Here is a 21,280-nt window from a genome sequence, read left to right on the forward strand (position 1 = left end):
AGGCTTAAATGGAGATTAATCGACTAAGAAAAACCCTTTGAAGTCAATTTGCAAATAGCACATGATGATGCCTTCAGTGAGCAAACTCGTATGTTAATGAACAAATTGAAACAATGACGTCAGCCGGCATAGATTCCCTTGCACCATTGCTCCTTGATAGGATTAAGTTCCACAAAGAAACCGTACGCTTTCACTGAGTGAACGAATTCGCCAAACACAATAGCCACTGTCAGCAGCTAATTAACGAACAAACACACAAGCTGTCAGCGATCGGAAATCCGAGCTGTTTAGGAGATGGTTTATTGCTACGAAAGATGGCTGATGACGAAAAAATCTCACATGGTTATGGATTATTTTTCGAACAATTTCCGGCAAAAGTTCTTTAGCATAGCGTGTAGCCACGTGCATGGAGATCTTGGACTGAGTGACTTTTTGAAAGCGTGCCAGCTGGGAAATGTGGGTCGATATTTTTCGAATACGTGCATTAAAAAATCGTCCACTTGTATGATATCAGTTTCTTATCAGGCGAAATCTCAATTGCGCAGTGTACATATAATCTAGACCGGCATATAGGGGGGAAATTGGGGTTGCTTCAAAGTAGTTGTTGTTCGCAAAAGGAAACTACTACTCTATCCGTACTCCCTGGAAAGCAATTGTAACAATTTATGACCAAATTTCCAATCTCGTAAGGTCTGGTTCTGTAGGTCTTGTTGTCTTGTTGAAAAGTCAAACTATTCTCGAAGCGAAGTCGAATTGAAGTCGGAACTAACCGCGGGACAACCCGAGGAATTTGGACCCGAAGGATTCGCATGGAAAAGCAATGCCATGGCCTCCACTAGTGCACTTCGGGCCTCCTCCAAAATGTTCGAGTGAGTTGTAACAGAAATGCAAGCTAACAAAGACGCACAACCCAGTCATTTCGTTTGAAAAACCACACCTTATAAAAATTCGGAGAAATCATCTTGCAAAAAGAGAGTCGAAAATAATTAAAGGCTTAACAGCTCATTTGGCCATATAATTCTTCTCAGATTGTCGACTTCATCGCTGAACCGTATTAATTTGTCCGAACATCAAGACCGGACAAACAAGCTTATAAATGTAGATCACTGAGATCTGGTATCGTTTGATCAACTTACGCTTAGTCATGGCGCGAAGTAATGACCTCAGGCGATGTGAATTGCATAGTTCTTCAAGTTACGCCCAGGGGTTTTTGCTCAGAATGAGTCCGGAAATTGGAAAGCTAAACGTGCTGCTAACTCTTTCTGAGTATTTCTCGTCCAAAAGATTTGCGGTCAGGTCAATTTACCACATCTTTAGTGCCAAGTCACTGTCTATAACGAATGATTATCGGTTTAAATAGATACACGTTTATCCTTTTCGTTAAAATCTTGCAAGAAGACTCCAAATCGAGAACGCCTCTTCACGGAAAAGTTTTGTTAGCTGCATTTCACAGGTCTTAAAAGTGCAGTGTAGAGATCTAACTTTGTGCGGGGAAGTCTTGCGCTTTCAATTTCCTTTTGTAAACTTACAACGCAGAGGCGCGTGTACAATTTGCTTTACTGTTTTAATTCCTCTATCATAAAATACATTTGTCTTTTTTTTCACCGTCGGGAAAACGGCCATCGACCAAGAGACTGCCCTAACATTGGGCCTTGAATCTCTGCGAAGTCGAATTTTCCTCAAACTCGGACAAGGTCATTATGTTGAAGAAGTTTCAATATTTTAGCTAAGACCGAGTCCTTTCCGGCAACTACTACAACAACTTCACAAAATCGATGAACATCGTTTTTGGGTAGAAATCACAAACCATTAAGAGTTGAATATAGTGCGCTTCAAACTGCGATGTGGGAGGTACATGACGTGATTAACTGCAGCGCAGCCAATGAATAAAGAATGTTGCAGACTGGCAAGTTGACAATCGCTCGGGAGGTCTTGATATCAAAACCCCTCGCAGACCGAGACTCACAGAACTAAAATAACTAAGAAAAAAGTGCTATCTTTGATACAAGTGACACGATTGGTTGTAATTTCTGGTTTCCACGATAAAGCGAACAGATGCAGGTTCCATCAAGTTCACACCATGCACACAAAAAAGGAAAAAAAAATGTACAAATGGTTTGGGGACGACTTTTCCCTGAGCATTAACCAACGTCGTTGAAACAGGAATTTGAATACATACACAGAAAATGCGCTATGGAAATACTTGAGCACTCTAAATTTGATCGAGTTTTCCAGCTATTTAAGGCTTTGCTGTAATAGGCCATTGTAAATGAACGTGTCAAGTTGAACATCATAAGTAAGTTACAGAAACGGATGACTTAGGCTTGCGTGGCATAGAATAAATAAATGCCGGATTTGGCATTGAAACTGCAAATATTTGTACCTAGTTTCAACTTACGATGTTTTGAAGACTCGTAGAGCAGCGAATGACTCGAAAGGCTTTGAAAACCTTACAAACGTAAGACTGACCCAGTCGGTGCAGACAGTAGACGCACAGGTAGCTCCAAAACCCTCAGTATCGTTTTCAATTGATCAGATGAATAGCCTCGAGGTCTTTGACGAAGTAGTGATGAATTTCGTATCGATTTAACAAGAGCGAAGAGTCATTAAATCTGTCCGGCTTTTACTCAGTTATGAATAATTTGCCGACTCAGTGAAATGCATCGAAGAGTATATGAAATTGATACTTCTCTCTTAAAGGGGCGCTGGTGGTCTCAGCTCATTTAACTATATCGGCTTGCTGTAGGTCACTTTAAGAAATGTAACGGATTGTACGGATTTTTGCCAACGCATAATAATTTAATAAATAGGGTATGGATTTAGGCTAATGCGTACCGTTAATTCTCAATGAGTTTTGAATGTTAGCCACTGGGAATAAGGTACTTAATTGCTCTGGCCGATGGAATGAAATAATTAATTGTCATTCCACAAATACTTCGCCGCTGGTAGAAAATTTTTGGATACATTTTGTGGATGCTTTGCGGATCGGATTTAGAAGAGCAAGTTTTACCTCTCAATGTTTCAGCATGGGGATTTCAAGGCTTATTTGGCGTTGACAAACTCGAGAAAGTGCTACAAATCATAAATACCTAGTGACTGATACTCTTGTGAAATCTTTGTTCAGAAGTACTTCAAATGATCATGTGCGCAATCAGTCCAACTCTCTTTCAAGAAAAGCAATGGATGACGAGCTCACTGTAAGTTTAACCGTTGCAGCCAAATTCGGCGAAGATGGAGTTCTCGAAGAGCGGAGGAAGAATCCTGCACTTTCCTTTGAGTGTCAGTTTTATAGCACATGAATTCTATACAAACAAGCATGTAGCATATCCGCCTTTCAATTCAACCACGCGATTGTTAATTACTTCCTGCGCTAATCCACCTAAGAGGAAATCATGAATAAACGTGGGAGGTTTTGCCGAGAAGAATAGAATCCAAACATTTTCATGCGTGACCTCTCAACATTCAGCAACGAACTGCTGCATGTCAACCGAGCCCAATACAAAGAATTCAAGAGCAAACTGTTTTTGGAAGACTCCACAGAATTTCCTTGTCGCTGAAACAGTGATGTCCTCTGGGGAACAGTGTTTCGGATTGTTTATCAGTCTTAAAGCAACCATTTAAGAATAAAGTCGAAGAATCCTGCTTAAAACCGTCTTCATAAATCTTAGTTCATGTACCTTGGCTAAACTGTATCTCGTTAACGAATGTATATTTTTCAGACACGGCCCGACAGATTTTTCAAAGCTGACTGGGCAGTCGCCGAGTACATCTCTAGAGTTATACTCGTGCCAACGCCGGGATACATTCGCCACCGTGCTTCGATACAGGAGTCTGTGCCAATGAACCAATGATTCAGCCTATCTCCACAATTGTTGAAGTGAATTCAAAAGAAATGCCGAACCTTATGGAATTTTTCCAAAGGTCCAAGGCCAATTAAAAGAAGACAAACCCACCAACACCAGCCTGATGAGTTAAATTTGCAAAACTTTCTCCAAAAAAATATTAGCCTAAAGATTTTGCTTCAAGGCACACGGAAATTCTAGTCACACCTCAAATGTTCGAAACCTTTTCAAAAAACGATATTAATAAGAAATTTTTCAAATAACAAACATAGAAGCTTGCTGGCTTGCTGAAGATGAAAAAAATGCTTTCAAAAAATTGAGGACTTATGTTCTCGAATCTAACACAAGCCACAGGTTACCAACAAAACCACAGTGTTCTAAAAAACAATTTCAGACTTCGAAGCTTTAGGTTTGTCAAGTACACCACGCAACGCCTAATTCGTGACCAGACCACCCGCACGCGGGATCTGAAAATACCCGACTGAGGAAAAGTTTCTACCCGGTAATGACATGTCCAAATGGTCTACTTTTTCGATGTGCCATAGCTGGCAACAATCAGCGGATATGATCTTTGAAAATTTATCCTTACTTGACACAATGTGTAGAGAAACCTTTTCATAACAATGTTTTTTTTTTCTATTTTGGAACAGTTTCGCTTTAAATTTTTAATAACTTTTCTTGGAACGCTTCTAAACCTTTCAGCTAAAACTGGAACCGCACGCAAAGAATCCTGATCTGGCGTGAGTTGAACATAATCCTATGTATTTTCTAGGATTACAATTAGGAAACGGGACAGAATCCTTTGTCCTTTTTGTTTCAAAACTTGAAAGTCAATTCTGTTAACACCTCTAATATAACAGCCAAAGCTTTGCATAACTCAAAAATAATTGACATGGCACGACAAGGCTTTACTGTCACGAATAGAGGTTTCGCACGGCAGTCATGTTGCATGGTAGGAACAACGAAAATGTTTTACATCAGAAAGAACATTTTTTCTCATTGGAAAATAATCTATTGTTCCTGCCATGCAAGATGGCTACCCTGCAAAACTCTATTGTGGTACATTTCGTGCGTGAGCTGTAAAAGTTGCGTGACAAACTCGGTTGCTGTTTTTTTCGCCCTTGATTTGAACAACATAAATATCATGTATACTTTTTCTACCGTTGGATTTATCAGCAAAATATTTAGTTTTAACTTTTTATCTCAAGAAGGCTGAACGGCTTAAACGTAATATTGTCCAGTCGGAGCCCACAAATGATTACAAATGTATTTTTCTTCATGTTAACATAAATCGGTTCTATTTTAAAGACAATTCATCTGGCTTAAGTAATTGTCACGGACGAAACGTTCCCGGTTCATCAATACTTCAGCTGAAGACAGGAAGTCAATTGTTTACTGCCTGCAAATAATTTCCAGTCACCACTCACGTCACGCTACTTCGGTCACGCGATGAAATTTATCCTTAAGAGACGTGGAGATACAAACGTGATCATGTACTTCGCTAACTGCGTGGGGACTATTCAAAAGGGAGTTTAGGGAACTATGATATAAGAACAAGGCTCTCACAATTAGATCTGGGGTTAACCGTTATGTCAATATCAGAAATGGCGTGCTCCTGAGTCTCAGATTGTGGGGGAGAAGCAAGATCTAGAAGCGCGACGAAAATTCAACAAGATAGAAAAAATTGGGACTTAACACTACGAAGACAACAACGGAGATAGCTATTGGAGGTTCTTTGAGCAAAAAAAGAATGGTTCTGCTCTTGTCTTACACATTTCGCTAGATTTCTTTGCTGTACTCCGAAAAAACACAACGTAAAAGGAATTCCAAAGTCGAGAACGTTAACGCACGACTTTTCGCTGGTCCTTCTTACTAATCCGCATTCACAGGATATTCCGATTCAATCGTAAACCTTGTACGAAGTGAAATCATCGGGAAAGGCTCAACGCAAATTCTTTTTTCCTTCAACTTTTTTTAAACTCTCTCATAATAATACTCGGTGACTACATATTTAACGAATTAATTATCTACACTCGCAGTAAACAACCTCAATACCATGACAGAGACCACGATACAACATACTACATCAATCTCCGATCGCCCAACACCGAGATCCGGAAGATGAGACAACTATACACGACGGCTGTCTCCGTCTGGTGAAGCATGCACTTGACTCTGACAACGATTTTATCTACAGAAAACCTTTTAAGTGGGATGAGAAATGAACCAATCCCTTTGTCTCTAGAAGCACTGAAGTTCTATCCTCTTAATCGATTTCAAGTTGGAATATCATTTTTCTCCGGATCGCTTCTCTTATGACAAACTCACCAGTAGTAATCTCAGATTATTGAAGGCATTCGACAGTCGCTTTGGAAACAAAGGAAAAGTGTACGGAAAGAACTGACAATCTTATAGGACCGAAGTTTGAGGATACGAGCATGTACTTTTCGAGGTGGCGTCGAGCACTATGACTTATATGCATGTGGCAGGATTGGAAATAATTTGCCCTTTAACAGGCAAGGAATAAGCCAAAAACGAACAAGTTTCTATGATTTTTGGCAAAAACGCAAATTACAGCTTAACTCGTTTGCCGTAAATGCGATGCTAGTTCACTTATGCATTTCGTTTCCCGAAAACAACCAACATTTGACTTGATTTGCGACAATTTGTTGATTTCAGTTTACAGTGTCCCAAATGAGTGCTCCAGCGCTAGATGACAAGACACTTATAAATAAAGTTCCTTTCTTTTCCTTTCCGATACCGGATGGATAACGAGATCAAAATCGGTCTTCTAGTCTTGGAAATGAAGCATCAATTCCAGTTTCCTTTCGCAGGTATGAGGACACTCTGTAACGCTTACAAAAAGGTCGTGCAGTAAATGGCTATCAATCCTGGGTAACAGTTATTGAGACCGCCAAAGTGGCACACTTACAAAGTATTTCATTTCGTACTTGACCTTGAAACCTTGTTCGATAGACCTTCACTTCACAGTTTGCTCTGACGAAGGGCAACGCTTGAAACTTCTTTGCGGTGGTCAATTTACGATATCAACCCAGTTGATGAATTCAATTCCCCGCAGCACCGCAGTTTCCTTAGAAACCAAACCCCTTTATACAATCGCATAGACACTTCAAGCTTGAAATTTGTCCCAGGTTGGTAGAGCGCCACTGCAATCTCAGAGAGAACTTTACCGCCATGATACTCTCTACATTGGAGAGACTTTGGACGCTCTTCATCTCACAAAATTGACCGGCCAGGCCGGGCATTTGGAAGGACTAACTCTACAACAACTTCAAATTAACACACTTCGAGGTTGATATATACTCCTCCAGAAGCCAATGCGAGGGATTATCATGCAAGTGTTCCTTCAAATTACTGCATTTTCTTTGCAAACTGACGGATCTGGTCGGCAGTTCTGACAAAAGGAAAGACTCGTTGTTTTACGGAAGACGACAAACATATGGCCAAAATTCACGTTTTTCCAAAAAAATGAAAGGAATGTGTTTGACTTTGACTAATTGTTTTGGCCTATTATTTACAGATATCAAGCAGGAGGATTTACATACTGGTCACCCTTGGGAATAGCAAAGTTAAAGCCACTTCATATCGGTCGTTAATACTAGCTCAAACAAATATATGTGAACATTTACTGTCTGTGTGGCTTATTTCTAATTATCCAGAAATATTTTCAAACCTGTGGACTAAATCTCGAAGAGAGACCAATCAAGAATCAAAGTAGTTCATAAACCAGCGATTCAAGAAGAGGAATTGAACCGATCATCCGTGAGATCCTGACCATTTTTTAAATTCTTCTTTAAGAAGTGCATTTTACACGTGCGCTCTGGCACTTACGCCCGCAATTCCTGTTTCTTCATGCGTTGAAGACCATTATACGGCACCACGTTGGTCAGAAAGCTGTAACTAGTAATAGCAGTTTATTTTTAACTTAATGGAAAGGCAATTACTCTCGAAGACGCTTTTTTACCACAGAGAACTTAACGTAACCTAATCGCTTCGGCCACGTGTGTTTATTCAGTGCGCAACAGTTCGTATTGCCCACGACAAAAATACACGATATTGTCGATCATGTCAAGCATAATTTTATTATATTTCCAAACAAACTTCATTGATTGTAAACTTGGGACCAATAACTGTTTCTTTAAAGTGCCACGGCAAAAATAGTTTGCACTAATCTCGCGCACACATTAAAAATATCGCGAGGAAAAAGTAAAGAAAAGAAGGAACTTCCAGAACACAAGTGCCAAAACATTGGATGGAAGTGAGGACGGGGGAGGGGTAAGTTGCTCTTCCCACCCCCGAACCCCCACATCAAAGTCTCCCAATAAAAGCCTGAGCGTTGAGCGTTGCTGATAAATGCATAGTTTTTACATAGACGACTCAAAGATTTGTTATTTCCTTAACTGACTTGTTCATGAAACGAACTATATCAACAGCACGAACTCTTTTGACTGAAAGGTAAAAATCGTTCCTTGCCTTTCAGTTTGAAAGCTTCCGGGAAAATTAAAATAATAATCATTGTTGTTTTAAAAAAAGCTTAGAATTAAAAACGTCTAAATGATAGGAGGCTAAAATAGTTCCGGACTTTTGGCGAGAAATATATGCATTGAAATCATTTAAATCCCTCTGTTCAAGTAGGGAGTGGCTTTCCATTCGATCTACGCACAGTGAAGAAGTAATTTTATGACAAAAAATGGGGAAAAAAAGGAAACAAAAAGTAAATAACTAAAAAATAGAAGAAATAAAGGACAATACCTGATGAACGAGAAGTGCAAAATTATTCTGTGATCTTGAGAATGACCGCGAATGTCTTGAAGTGTACGGTTTGACAACGCGACAATCTTTTTCGACGAAAAACCGAAAGACTACTGGCATACTTTCCCATTGGCATAATTTAAAAACGTAAAACCCGCCGGAGACAGTATTAAAAGCATAAGTTAAATAGCTTAACTTATATTGAACGAACAGTGGTCTGAGCGTACGACAATTATCGGCTTTTCTTAAAACGGGAATTCAAAAGTGAATTAAATTGAGTCCGGAAGTTTCTCTTAAGTCATAAAGCAATTTGCCGAAAACACCACGAGAAAAAATGAGCTGCGGGGAAAACAAATTTTCGTTGTTTTCTTAGAACGCACCGAGGAATCATATTTAAATTGTAGATGAAGCGAGAGTTTCTTTCCGACACGAGGCTCCATGAAACGCCGTCGGATTTAAAGCATTTAAATAGGATATGTGACTTTTTTTAACCCTTTCAAGTTGCTATATTTAAAACATTATTTCAAATATTTGATTCTGTCCCCGCTAAGTGAGTTTTTGAGTGCGGAAATATAAGCTGTAAAATATAAGTTGTAACATAAGCTTCAAAATATTTGAAACGTGTTGGAGAACATTAATTTACTCTTCTTAAACAAACCCTCTGATCGGCAGAGTTGAGCAAAATATGAGCGTCTGTTTTGATAAGGTTAATGTTTGACACTGTGGATGAAGTCATGAAGTATGACCATTCAAATGAAAGCTACTGGGCTGTTCTTTTCTGTGGTGCTGTTTCCTTTGTTGACGATGGTGCTAACTTCGGAGTCTGTAGGTGAAATCTAAAGGTGTGACTCTCCATCAAATAAAAGCTACTGAGTAGTTCTTTTCTGTGGCGTTGTTTATTTTGCTGTACAAGAAGGTTTTAAACTTTGAGTATGTGGATGAAATTCTAAAGTGTGACCATTTGAATGAAAACCACTGAGCCGTCCTTGTGCTTCTTACAGAGGTTTTGCACGGCAGCCATGTTGCATGGCAGGAACAATGAAAATGCTTTGCATTAGAAAGAACATTTGTTCCCATAAGAAAAAGAATCTATTGTTCCTGCCATGCAACATGGCTGCCGTGCAAAACCTCTATTGTGCTGTACAAGATGATTTTAACTTTTGATTTTATGGATGAAATCCTAAAAGTGTGACCATTCGAATCATAAAGCCACCGATCTGTACTTGTGCTGCTTATTGTGCTGTACACTAAGATGGTTTTAACTTTTGACTATGTGGATGAAATCCTATACTGTGCAGTACTTTCCTGTGGTGCTGTATATTTTGTTGTCGAAGGTGAATTTGAGTTAAGCAACTTCTCAAAATAGAGAGACAAGTTCACAGGAAAAATTTGCTGTTTCACGTAAACAAAATCGCTTTAATAACGCAGCTTACAAAGACAACAACGTTGACGATTGAACTAAGCGCTCAACAACACTTCCCACTGAATCCTGTATGCCTTATTATCTGGGTAATGACAAGAATGCAGTCCTCGAAATAAATTATACAACACGTGGTTTCAACATTTTAAGCATGTACCTTACTTGCCTTGTGCAAGTGTCTTCCAGGAATCTTTCGTTGGGAATCATTTTCAATCAGTCATTACTGAGGGCCAAAGAGGGCTACACACTTTAATTTATATTTGAGCGAAAAATCTTTCTTTTGGGGCGAACTCGACTACATCCTCTACCAGTCAACGAAACCTTATTGATAGAATTTAAGCGCACGTTTTACGGCGAATTGCTTTTATGCCCCCCGTATGCAATCACTGTGTTAAGCGAACAAATGACATACCTGCTGACACGGAAGGTCTTTGCCCAAAACACAGCCTTGAGGAAAACTTGAAAACAAATAAACCTGCCTCTTCCTTATTGAGTTTACACCTGCGGACGTTGAAATTCGATTAATTAATTAATCTCTGACGCAGAGTCTTTGTCGCAATGAACGTGGGAACCGAATGCTTTATAACTGAGGCACTCTACTCGCCATAAAACCAGAAATTGATCACATCCGAAATAACTCCGGTGAAGACAAAAATAAACGCGTGCGACAATTCACAACGCTGAAATACGCGCTGATATCTCATCCAATACTGAGTACTCGAAAATCAAATGGCAGCGAAAGAGAGATATTGGTCACAAATCAACTCACCGAAATTCTTGGCATATGAAAGTACTGGCTCTTGGCACAATGCCATTCCTGAGAAAACTGTCAGGGGAGTTATACTTTTGCTTTTCAATAACGACGCTATTTTACAAGCCGCCTTTTCTGGCGGAAGGAGACGATATTGAATCGTAAATCACAATTGGCGAAGAGAGTGATACATTAAAATGTATTAGAATCGTGTGATCAAATCAACTGATACAAAGAGGGACACGTGCCTTGCTACATGTTTCACGCACAATTCAGTGCTCAAGGACTTCGCTCTGCTTTGATTCACTTATAACCAGTGAAACTTTCCCAAGTATTTAACAAGCGAGTTCAGTTCACGAAAAAAAAAGAAATCAAAATCACAGAGATCAATGCAATTAAGACGAATTAACGTAATGCCGGTGAACTTCCCCGCCAGAAGAGTTTAAGATTTCCTGGCTTTCTCGGCTACTCAACTTGAGTGCGTCGCAGGCGTTTGAGCACAGACAAAATTTGAAAAGGAGTGCACCTGCACATGCTGAATGTATTTTTTTCTCAAAGCGACTGCCCTTTTTTCCAAATCAGACAGGTTGCAATCACCACAGTACCCGGCGTGTGTGTGTGTGTGTGGAATCTTCTGGCCAATCAGATTCCTCGATGCTGAATGCACCAATCACCTTCAACTGGCGCGGTGACCTTGCACGTAAACACATCAAAAGAGATCTGGGCTCTAGATATGGAGCGGTCGTTGAGGGACGTGTCTTCCGCCGCCCTAGAATGGCGGGAAATGAATATTACGCTATGTGGAAAAGTATTTCTTATCCACGGGCATCGCCCTATTCGTGATTAATCCAAGTACTAACTAAAGAAAGCTCAATATTTTCTGCGTAGGGCAAGAATTTGGTATCTCTACAAGAGTCAATTTAGTAAAAAGGAAATCATTTTCCTTGATGAACATGTCAACATATCAGGCAGTTATTTTCGATTAAATTAACGTTTCCGGTGATCTAAAAATATCTTTTTCCTTTTAAGGCCTAATTCTTTTAATAAAAGTCAAAAACATCAAGTTCTCTCTCAGGAACCAAGTTCTTCCTAAATTAAAAGTCTCAAAATTGCAGAGATAGTGACTTCAAGAATTTTATTAAACTTGTGAAGCTGACTTTTGTATAGCACACGGCCTTCAAAAACAAATTGGTATGTTTCTGATACAACATGTTTGAATAAATTTCTGTTGCATGAAGTAGGCCATAACATTAGTCTCTTTCCCCCCCTCCAAAACAACGTTAAGGCAAGGCTGGGTTGTTGGTGCTTCTCGGATGTTAGCACCTCGGATGGTAAGTTTCTCAATCTCCGATATCCTCCGACCTTTTTCCGATGCAAATACGAAAACGTCCGAAAGTTGCTCAAACGCTTCACGGGCACCCAACGATAATCTTCGGTGAAATACTTGTTCGGGAGAGTCAAACTGTTCTAAAAGCCCCGGCTACACGTTCAAACATTGTCATAAAACATTTGTTGGATCAACAATGTTAGAACGTGCAGCATACATGTTTGATGACGTTCGTTCAACATTTTTTGTTGAAAGAATGTTTTGATTTCGAGCACACATTCTCTCTTTAACATACAACAAATGTTGAAGCGAGCAGCCGCCTTTTCAACCTATTGTATTGCAAAGACCAATCAGAGTAAAGGGCCCAGTCTCCAATCCGAGAACCATGAGCAATCCATAAATGACGCAGAAAATTTATAGCCCGGACGATTAGTCTTACTCTGTGTTAGCAGCATAGGTTGCTCAGTCATTCTTATTCCTGGTAACTGAGCCTTTTCCTGATCGAAACATGCCAAAACTACTACCTTGTTGTTGACTTGTTTTGACACGACGACATTATTGCAAAGCCTCGTACTAAAATGACGAGGGTATCACGTTTTTCCCGCGAAATGACACTGGTTTGCGCGCGCTCGCTGTTTTAATGAGAAAATCTCGTACTCGTAGTCGTTCTCGTCCTAGAATCTAAAGCTCTCTAACGTGTTTTGTAGGGAGGTTGGAGAGGCAAGCCGGTCCTTCCTTTAAAGATATGGTCAAAAAGTCCGAAAGATGGGAAAACTCTAAACCTGGAAGCAAGGTGAGGCCTTTGCCATAATCGGACATTTTGATGGTGTGTAAAGAGTCACCCATTGCAGTAAGTGATATCCAGGCCGGACAGTAGCCATCAGTCTCGTCCCCAGAGCCCTCTGTTTCTTTAAGTCTCGTGACCAAAAGACACAGAGTGCTCTGGGGACGAGAATCGGCTGTAGCAGCAAAACAGTCTCCCAAGAGCTCACTTTGAGAGCAAGCGTACTAGTGATCGGAAGTTCATTGTTTCGCCTCCTGTCGGTTGCAATCCGATGTTTGCCGAGCTTTTTTTTTTCAGAAAATTCTTCATTTTCATCAAAAAATGTGGCTTTTTTGGCTGTGAAGACACGACATGAGACACACGCTAACACCAACCCGGTGTGGCCAACACACCGGGTTGGTGTTAACGTGTGTCACCTTGCTTTTATTGTGTTTATGGGAGTCCCCCCCTCTCGGGGTTTTGTCATTATGAGACAAGGGGTTTGATGGTTACGTGCTGTGCGTTGAGGTCTTCTTTTGACGTGCTGTTTACATTTTTAGGTGGTGAGGTTTTTTTATGACGGTTGCGTTTCTCCCTTTATGTGATTGCAAACACAGCACGTCAAAAGAAGACCTCAACACACTATGATGGAAGCACAAGAAACCATCAAACCAGGTCACATAATGGCCGCTGGCAGAAAATTTTTTTGGGACCACTTTTTGGACGGAGCTTAGCAACCGCCTCCTTTTGTCACGGACGTGACCTGGGTCCTAGTAATCTTAACTGACAAAATGGCGCTGTTTGTACATTCTTCAAGGAAAAGAATATCTCTTTGCTGCTTTGAATCCGCATTATCCTGGAGAAGTGTGCTTCAAAGTGTGAAACGTGGCATAAAGCAAGTGTTTCAAGAGCAATAGACATTGTTATATAGCTGGAGTTTTTCCCGCTACAGCGCGCCCATTCATTGGCTAGTTGATGGTCACATGACATTTCACAATGAAACTGTTTACCGCCAAATGCCATGAGCGGGCAACATTGCGAAAACTATGACGTCAAACGGGGAACAGTTCACTATTACCCGCGAAATGTTGACCGCTGTTGCACGTGATCAGAGCGTGCAGTTGAAGGTGGCCTGATGTTGTCGCTGGAATCTGAGCGCTTTTTTCAAAATGTTTGACCCATTTGTTTTGCAATATAACAAATCACTTAATTACTTGTTCCTCGGGAAACAGTTCATTTTGTTTCCCTCGAATCTCAATGTTTCCCTCGGCTGCGCCTCGGGGAAACATTGAGATTCTCGGGAAACAAAATGAACTGTTTCCCTCGGGACCAGTCATTAAGTGTTTATTGTTTTATGGCTACAAACGTCAAGAATGTGGCGACGGAAAAGTCGTCCCAAAATATGTTCGTAAGCCGCTGTTTTCCTTGTTTCATTCCTCCAACATGGCGTCCGTGACGTCATGTGAACACACTCTATAGCGAGTCTTCGTGTTCAACTCATCAAAATTGGGCAATTTAATTATCGCATTTGTAGCAACAGTATGGTTAAGATAAAGCATTTATGAACGTCATGAAGGAATAAAGAGTTGTTTAAATACCTCTTGATAAACGGAAGATGCCTTTCAACAGAATCCGGTTTCTTTTCCACCACGACCTTCCCAAGGTAACGTTCTTGCATATATGTGGTTTCATTCGACCGCGAAGTAGCGTTGGCTCGCATTCGGTGTTTTGCCCAACCCGGCCGGAAATGCAGCGGAAATGCAGCGAAGTTGCCGGTCGCCTGAAGTGTTTGGGTTGTCTGTGTTTTTGTTGGTTTCCATGTGGTGATATTGTCCGCTGTGTACAGAACACACCAACTGAACTTTTGCTTGATTTGCCATTCCCTCAGTTTGGAGTCTAGATGATCTGTGTGTGGAAAAGGACCAAAGATTTTTACTTGATGAAGTAAGATCGTCCGATTAAGGGTACTCGTCAGAACGACTGCTGTTGGTGACATTGACCGATGTCTCGACAACATGAGCGGAAATCGTTCTCAGAGTCGAGTGTTTTATGTTGTGTCAGTGAATCGCAAGGGGGTGTTTACATGATGATACCGGGACGACTTTCGCCCCGTAAAGAGTTCACTCCGGTTTCCACTTGTGGCTCTGCAGACATTTACATGATATCAACAGAAAATGTCATACCAGAACGAGTCATACACCGGCGCGAGTTCACCCCGGTTTCTGTGCCGCCGGGAACGAGAATTTCACTTCCGGTATGACATACCAACAGTGTCATGTAAACGAAGAACCATCACTTGTTTCAACATGACTTCACCTCTCAGCAGGCTGGAACGGATAGATTTCAACACGATATGAAATCAAATAGGCATCGCGTAAAAATTGACGATACGTAATCAAGTGGTCAGTCCGGTATGGAACTCGCGCCGTGGCGAGTCAAGTTCTCTCAAGTAAAGTAAACTACAATATTAAGCAGATTGACTGTTTTTGTTCCGTGTTCGGCGTATTTCAGGACTGGTGAAACACAGGTCATTCCGTCCATTTCATCCATATAAGGTAAATCACTTGCAATTGATAAATAATACCAAAAGCCGCAACATTGCAAATTGTTTCCTGGGAGATTGAAGACGTACTTTCAATAGATGGGTGGGTCTGTGTGATACTGTTCGGCAAAAACTTGAGATTTATGCATGGCAGATTCGCAGACGACAGGAAGATAAGGTAATGCAAACAATCAGAGTTTTTGTATGTAGCATTCGCAGGGATGGCGCAGTGGTGAGAGCACTCGCCTCCCACCAATGTGGCCCGGGTTTGATTCCCACTCGGCGTCATATGTGGGTTGAGTTTGTTGGTTCTCTACTCTGCTACGACAGGTTTTTTCCAGAGTACTCCGGTTTTCCCCTCTCCGCAAAAGACAACATACGATTTGCTGTGAGCTCATTTGATTTATGTACTGTCCCTAATCAGTGCCCAGAAACTTAAATAAAGTTCATTATTATCATCATCATCATAGTACCACAGGAAAGAACTCCTTAGTAGCTTTCATTTGAATGGTCCTACTTTAGGATTTCATCCACAGTTTCAAATGGCCACCTTGTACAACAAAATAAACTGAGCACTGTTTTGCTATGACACCAAATTCCCGCGTGACGTTATTCTATAATCATGACGCAACAGTGATTATTTAGTCGTGAAATTTGAGAAACACCGCAACACCGCAGAACAGGTATTGCTCAGTAGCCTTCATTCAGTTGAATGGCCACAGTTTAGAACGGACTCAAAAGCTACATTATACGTACAGCAAAATAAACAATGCCACAGAAAAAGACAACTCAGTAGCTTTCATTTGAACGGTCAAACGTTATCAATTTGTCCACAAACTAAAAATTTTGAAACACCTTGAACAACGAAAGAAACCGTACCACATGAAAGTACTGCTCGGAAGCAACAATTTGAATGATCACACTTGAAGATTTTTACTTCCGACTCGAACGTTTGAACGATCTAAGACTGACAAAATAGTAATTTCATTCCCGGAATAAATAAACAGCACCATGGAAAGTTTCATTTCAATGTCCACATTTCTGGTGTGATTTCGTCTATAAAATTCAACCATTGAAACAGCTGTTTTTTTCTTTTTCGCAGAATCGACATACTCTGTCACAATGTATTACAAACAAGAGCAGATGTTCCAAAGTCATTTTGGCGCTTTAACGATGATGAAAGTTTTCCTTATGATGATGAAAGTTGACCTTAAGCAAGAACGGCGAGGCCGGCCACGAGAATGCGATGAAACCATTGGCCTTGCGAGCAAAAACAAAAGCGTGTGTTTTACACTTGTGTACATTTCTTTGTCGTTCTCGTCCTGAAAACGACGTGAATAGACCAAATTTGAGTTATGTGGAGGGCGTAAGAACGTTGGCGATAAAATTGAAATTTTCTCTCTAGATATCCACACCGTCCTCACCTATTTTATTCTTGGAATGTTGATACACAGTTTCCATGCCGAGCGAATTGGAGTACAGTAATGGCAAAATTATTACAATAGTATAACGGGAAATAGTATTTTTAGACAACCTAATTAGAGAGCTTACGAAACGAGGACGACGACGGTTACGAGGACTTCATTTAAAAATACAAGTTCGCATTATTCATATCACTACGAAACTATTTCATGTCGTTTCGCGTTAAAAATGTGTAGTAACTGTCGAGGAATTAAACTGCTATGAGTGAGTTGGAAGCGTAGAGAGAGAGCTGAAAATTCATCATCATGTACTAACGTCCTCCACAGAACCTTGAATTTGGTCATTTCACGTTGTCATTTTGGAGATGAAGGCGAAGAAATGTACCAAAATGTAAAACGCACGTGCAGAGGGTGCAGAGCCATTGTTTTTGCTCATTAAACCTATTGTTTTGAAGCGTCGTCGTTGCCGTCGGCGTTGTCGTTTCGTAAGCTCCCTAATAATGAGGACGACGACGACGACGACGACGACGGCTAAGAGAACGCCGCAAAACGATGGGTATAATGAGCAAAAACAAAAGCTCTGCACGCCCTGCACGTGCGTTTTACATTTTGGTACATTTCTTCGCCGTCCTCGTCCTGACAACAGGGAGCTTAAGATCTACGACGACGACGTCGACGAAAACGCCACAAAACAATGATATCATTGGTTAAAAGAGCATAAATAATCGTGCTGCACGTGTTTTAGCTCATATTTTTGCGGTTCTCTGCATGACGACGACGTGAAATCACTAAATTTTAGGTTTTGACGACAACGTGAGCATGCAACAGAGAATCTTTCATTCTCTATTTTCAGTCTGAAACCGCTCGTACCAATTTATTTTTAGGATACTTCGCCCACATTGAACGACGTGAACGAGATGGAATAATCGCGAAAGACGTTTTCGTCGACGTCGCCGTCGTAGATCTTAAATTCCCTAACGACGTGAATTGACGAAATTTGAGGTTGTGTAGAGGACGTGAGAATCCGACGAAACATTAAATTTCTTTCCCAAACAACCACACGGTTCATATCAATTTTATTCCTGCAATGTTGATACACACTTTCCATTCCGAGCGACTTGGGGTTATAACGAAATTATTACAATAACGGGAAATACTATTTTTGGACGAAGTTCTCGTTAACAACTGGACAACGTAATCGACTCGCAATTAGTAAAATTTTCTATTGATTCAATTCGTTTAAGATCCAAGGCAGAAAAGAATCGCAAATTCTGCGACCTAGAGATAAAGGAAATGAATTCGACGATTGATAAGAAACCCCGAATAAAACCTTCTCTGAGGCACCTTTTTTTGAAATTCAAGCAATATGCTTAAGTAAAAAGGACACGAATTTTCCACGTGTTTTTCAACCACATTTATTACTACAAGCAGACATGACGGTTTATGCAATCAGTTGTGAGAAACTCGTTCCAATATTGGACCCACGGTTGGATTGGGGAACTGGCAATGATATGCTAATCATTAATTCTGACGTTCAACGGTGTTGGTCCATTAGTGTTTTAAGTTATAATTGCCTTTCCAGTAGTTGACGTCTGGATATTAAAGTTCAAGCGGGTGATATTCTTGCATGAAGATAACAGCGATATTTATTTGCCCAAAAATCGCCGTACTTAAGTCCACCGAGGAGATATATTTATCTTGCCAGGAAATGCAGCAATAAAACAGTGTTTAACGATCAAATTTACAAACGGAAATTACACATTGATATAGAAATCGAGATGTGATGAAAAATGCACCCGTCTGAACTGTTTCAACGTGGACAAAATAATACCAAGGCGAGATTAAATTTGTAGTCTTACAGAAGCAAGGTTGATTTCTCCTCTGTTTATTAAGAGAAAAAAAGGACAGCAGATTTTTTCCTGGAGGCACTCGTCGAGAAGTTATTAAGTTAGGAGACGTTCGAATGTTTTATTTTGTACGATCTCCATTTGAAGATTCATTCCTGCAAAGCGAAAGTAAACGCTCCAACGAAACAAAATATTAGTCTCTCATCAGCTAGCTACTATCTTAATCATAAATTGAACTAGCTCCCCTCCGGCTTTGACTCTTGCTGTTTCCTTTGGAAAAACAAACCTGTCAGTTTTTAAGGTCAAAAAGCGTTTTTTTATCTTGTTTAATGGACACAAATTTTAAGTTCGAATTTTAGGACAAAATTTGCAAGTAAAATTACAACCTTTACGAGCAAACACAATTCCTTGGAAGTTTGTTCATTTTTAACTCCTACTTGCTGTACTTGTGCCTAGCCACGCTACAGAAATTGTTAAAACTCAGCCAAGCGTAGAATACATCAACTTTGAACCGAAAATGAACGCTGTGTGCTTTTGTTTTGAACAAAAACGCTTTTACTCGACCTCGCAACAGTTTTTCCTTCCTTGTCGCCGTTGCAATAAAACGAATCCGGGATATTTACACTCTTGTGGTGGCATTTTTGAATTTTCACTCTAAAGCGAGTTTTCGGAAGCATACGAGCGCGAAATCCTCGTCGCACATTCCGTTCGCTTACAGACGAAACAGTATTTGTAGCATTCGGGTCCGCTCGTTTTGTATCGGTAACGGCTGTATCTTTTATCGTGAAACTCTTCCCTGTGCCAGGGGGATATTGTATCCGTACTGTTTGCTTGTCCATGTTAGTAGGTTTTTTAATAATTTGATGAATTGAAGAGATGCGTTTCTCTTCTTCTCTGCGACGAAAGTCCCGGCTATAGTCGACTTTTTCACCGCTGCAAGACAGCAGAGCTGTTTTTCGAGTTGTCGAAGAGATACTATACGCTGTATTCATCCTCAATTTATAATTCCCTTCTTGAAAACTATCCGTCTTTTCATGTTCCTCACAAGAAGCTTCCTTTTCAAGACTATCCTTCTTCCATTCGGTGCTTAGCGAAGTGTGAAGGCAGGAGATATATTTGGTCTGGGGTTTCTGTCCTTCCAAGCGCTTTGCTGCTCGCCTTGAAGATTTATCCCCAGTTATAACGACAGGAATCTTATGCGATGCTGATTTCACCGAAGACGCCGCAATATCTGTATCAATACTCGGCAAAACAACGATCTTAGGGACTTTGCCTTTCGAAATAATCGACAATGAGGAAACGAAGTTTCTTCTGGGACTCGAATCATTCAGTGCAGGTGACATTATCTTTGGCTGTTGAATACAAGGCTTTGTGTACTTTCCGCGCGCGTTACACGAATGGTTCGCGCAATTCTTGGAAACACCGCCATTGAGGTAACCATTTGTACTGTGATCAACTTGAAAACAACTTCTGTGGAGGCTCATGAGAGAAATTATGTGAGAAAGTTTTCCTCCCTCACCAAAGTAGATTTTCTAGTCACGAAAATATTACAAAACGCAACCCATTAAATTATGCGGTATTTTCCATCTGGAAGTTGACAATTTATGTCCAGCGTCCGTCCAGTTGATTGAAGTTCTGTGCCTTCACGATACGAGACAAAAATTAATATTGTCACTAAGGCACGAGACTTACAAACGTGCGAGTCCGACAGCTTTCTTTCGCTAGAATATAACTTTCCTAATTTTCGTTCGCCCTTTAAACGTCGCTTTTGTCCTCAAAGTAGTTCACTATTTACCTGCATTTAGAAATTTGCATACTCAAATTTTAGGTCCGGTTTAGACAGACCTATTAGTACTAATGCGTCGCTATAGAGGAGAGTCTCGGTGACATTTACAACGATGATTTGCAAATTTACCTTGTGCTTTTAAAACTTCTGCAGGCTGTCAAGTAATAAACATAATATTCATCCAAAACTGTCGCTTCAATTTGAAGTAAGAGTTTACATTAGTTGTGAATGTATTTGGAAATACATTTCCATATTGGGGTCTACGTATTTTCTTTTACTATTCCTGCATGACCAAATATATTTCTTTAGCCCAAGGATAAGAGCATTTTTTATCATGTTTCATTGAGTTAGGTGAGATCTAAACAGCGTTTATCATTAGATAATACATCGTAAGTTAGTTCTCGAATCTCGTGTTCGGTTACCGATGAAGGGGGTAGTTTCTAAAGAAATTGTGGTGCTTTGTCGGTGGGGAAGTAGTATACAAAAATTTGGTTTATCAACGGAGCTGATAATGTAAATTTACAACGTAAATTGACCACCGTGGTCAATTTACATTATCAACTCCGTTGATAAAACCAAATTTTTGTATTCGGTTACTGATGTTTGATTCGTTTAGCAATTTACCACGCGCAAGCGTGATTGGAAAAGAAACAGAGTTAATAAGTCATAAATAGAAAATGGCTTATTTTGGCGCGAAAATTGTCGGCAGCCCATCGGCCAGGTGCAAAGTGGTATCCAGACTACTGCAGTAGTTTCTGACGTCACCTTCACAAAAGCAACTCTTAATTCGAAAGACAGTTGACTAGTT

General features: G+C 40.3%; 2 protein-coding genes across 12 annotated transcripts in view; both read right to left on the minus strand.

Moving 5' to 3' along the window:
• Positions 1-21,280, minus strand: part of LOC138023625 (steroid 17-alpha-hydroxylase/17,20 lyase-like) — a 44,387-nt gene that overhangs the window by 5,220 nt on the left and 17,887 nt on the right. For 4 of the 11 annotated variants that reach the window (XM_068870657.1, XM_068870658.1, XM_068870656.1 and 1 more), the window contains 2 exons: positions 14,475-14,781; positions 10,448-10,536 (listed from right to left, as the gene is read on the minus strand). The gene's annotated coding sequence lies outside the window, so the exon portion shown is untranslated. Of the gene's footprint in view, positions 1-2,398; positions 2,485-3,089; positions 3,570-6,774; positions 8,548-8,615; positions 8,704-10,447; positions 10,537-10,639; positions 10,677-10,804; positions 10,870-14,474; positions 14,782-21,280 lie in introns of those variants that run through there. The other 7 variants (XM_068870662.1, XM_068870661.1, XM_068870660.1 and 4 more) reach the window with 7 other exon arrangements.
• Positions 18,709-20,662, minus strand: LOC138023627 (uncharacterized). Its single transcript, XM_068870668.1, has one exon. It carries the CDS (start codon positions 20,168-20,170, stop codon positions 19,187-19,189), a length of 984 nt encoding a protein of 327 aa, XP_068726769.1. The 5' UTR covers positions 20,171-20,662; the 3' UTR covers positions 18,709-19,186.

The sequence above is a fragment of the Montipora capricornis genome, chromosome 11 (assembly GCF_036669925.1).
Source record: "Montipora capricornis isolate CH-2021 chromosome 11, ASM3666992v2, whole genome shotgun sequence".
NCBI classification, from domain to species: domain Eukaryota; kingdom Metazoa; phylum Cnidaria; class Anthozoa; order Scleractinia; family Acroporidae; genus Montipora; species Montipora capricornis.